The sequence below is a fragment of the Egretta garzetta genome, unplaced genomic scaffold (genome assembly GCF_000687185.1).
Source record: "Egretta garzetta isolate BGI_Z169 unplaced genomic scaffold, ASM68718v1 scaffold4, whole genome shotgun sequence".
In the NCBI taxonomy this organism is placed as follows: Eukaryota; Metazoa; Chordata; class Aves; order Pelecaniformes; family Ardeidae; genus Egretta; species Egretta garzetta.
Genome location: NW_009259329.1, coordinates 1,849,305 through 1,850,345, shown reverse-complemented (window position 1 = coordinate 1,850,345; position 1,041 = coordinate 1,849,305). Strand labels below are relative to the sequence as shown.

The following is a 1,041-nucleotide window of genomic DNA, read 5'->3' as shown; positions in this document are numbered from 1 at the left end:
CATTCCTGATGAAACTGCAGCTTTATTCTTTTGAAGAACATGAAAAAGAGATTTATGTGTTACTTCATTTATTACGTGTAGGTCACTAAAAAGGAAAACAAATTATAATGGGTAAAACCCAGTAATTTTAAAATGTGAATTGAAGTTAAATCATATCATGAGCAAGCCACAAATGCAAAATTAAAATTTAGCATCTGATGTTACCTAAATAATAAGTGACCTACCATATAAAACAATTTCATAAAAGTGTAAATAAAAATACATAATTCAGTGAAGCATGTATTTACCTTTCTACCCCATTTGGAATCACTTGCAACAACCCTCCGGTTCTCACTTCCACTGGAAAACTCTGAGGAGCTCCCCATCAATTCTCTCATTTCCTCACCCTCGCTATCCAAACCAAGCTGTTGTATAACCACAACATTCTTTTTAGGGCTTTGGACGCTCGCCTCTTCCTTAGAACAGGCATTACTGAGGGCTGTATTTCCACTGGTGGCAGCATAATTCTTCAGATATTTCTTGCCCCTTGCACTGGGTTCATGACTGGAAGCAGATGAGATGGACTCTTCATCCAACAGCTTCTGGTCCAAGCCAGCGTTCTGCAATTCCATCTGCTTTTTTCGATTCATGATTTTGCTTTCTAGTTGTGCCACTTTCCTCAGAGCTGAGCTCGACCGTGTGTGGGAAGCACTACCCAGAGTGCTCTTCGCTATGTGTCTGCCCACTGTCTGCACAGCACTTCCCGATGTCTGGCACCACTGGCTTCCATGTATGTTCTCGTTGCGCACCTTTAGGAACCTGCTGCGGCAGAACGGAGCTCTTCCAGTTTTCTCCAACTCGGCGTCAAACACAGAGAGGTCACTACCGGAGCGAGGAAGGATGCTGCGCCCGGCTGTGATGGTTCTGTGGGGAGCATCGCCGCGTCCCTGCTGAGAAGAGGACGCAAAGAGCCCTCAGAGGCGTAGCCAGGCGGCCCGGTTCAGCTCCGGGCTCCCCGGCCTGGGCAGACCCTCCCGCTCCCCACAGCCCTGCCCTCGTCCC

At 47.1% G+C, this 1,041-nt stretch overlaps 1 protein-coding gene across 1 annotated transcript in view; it reads right to left on the bottom strand.

Annotated features, from left to right (window-relative positions):
• Positions 1-947, bottom strand: part of CUNH19orf44 (chromosome unknown C19orf44 homolog) — a gene marked incomplete at its 5' end in the record, with an annotated part of 5,007 nt that extends 4,060 nt beyond the window's left edge. Inside the window, 3 exon segments of the mRNA XM_009636756.2 lie at position 1; positions 4-27; positions 288-947. The exon segment at position 1 is cut by the window's left edge and continues 342 nt beyond it. Of these exon segments, the coding sequence (XP_009635051.2) occupies position 1; positions 4-27; positions 288-947 (685 nt within the window).
• Between the last annotated feature and the right edge of the window lie 94 nt (positions 948-1,041).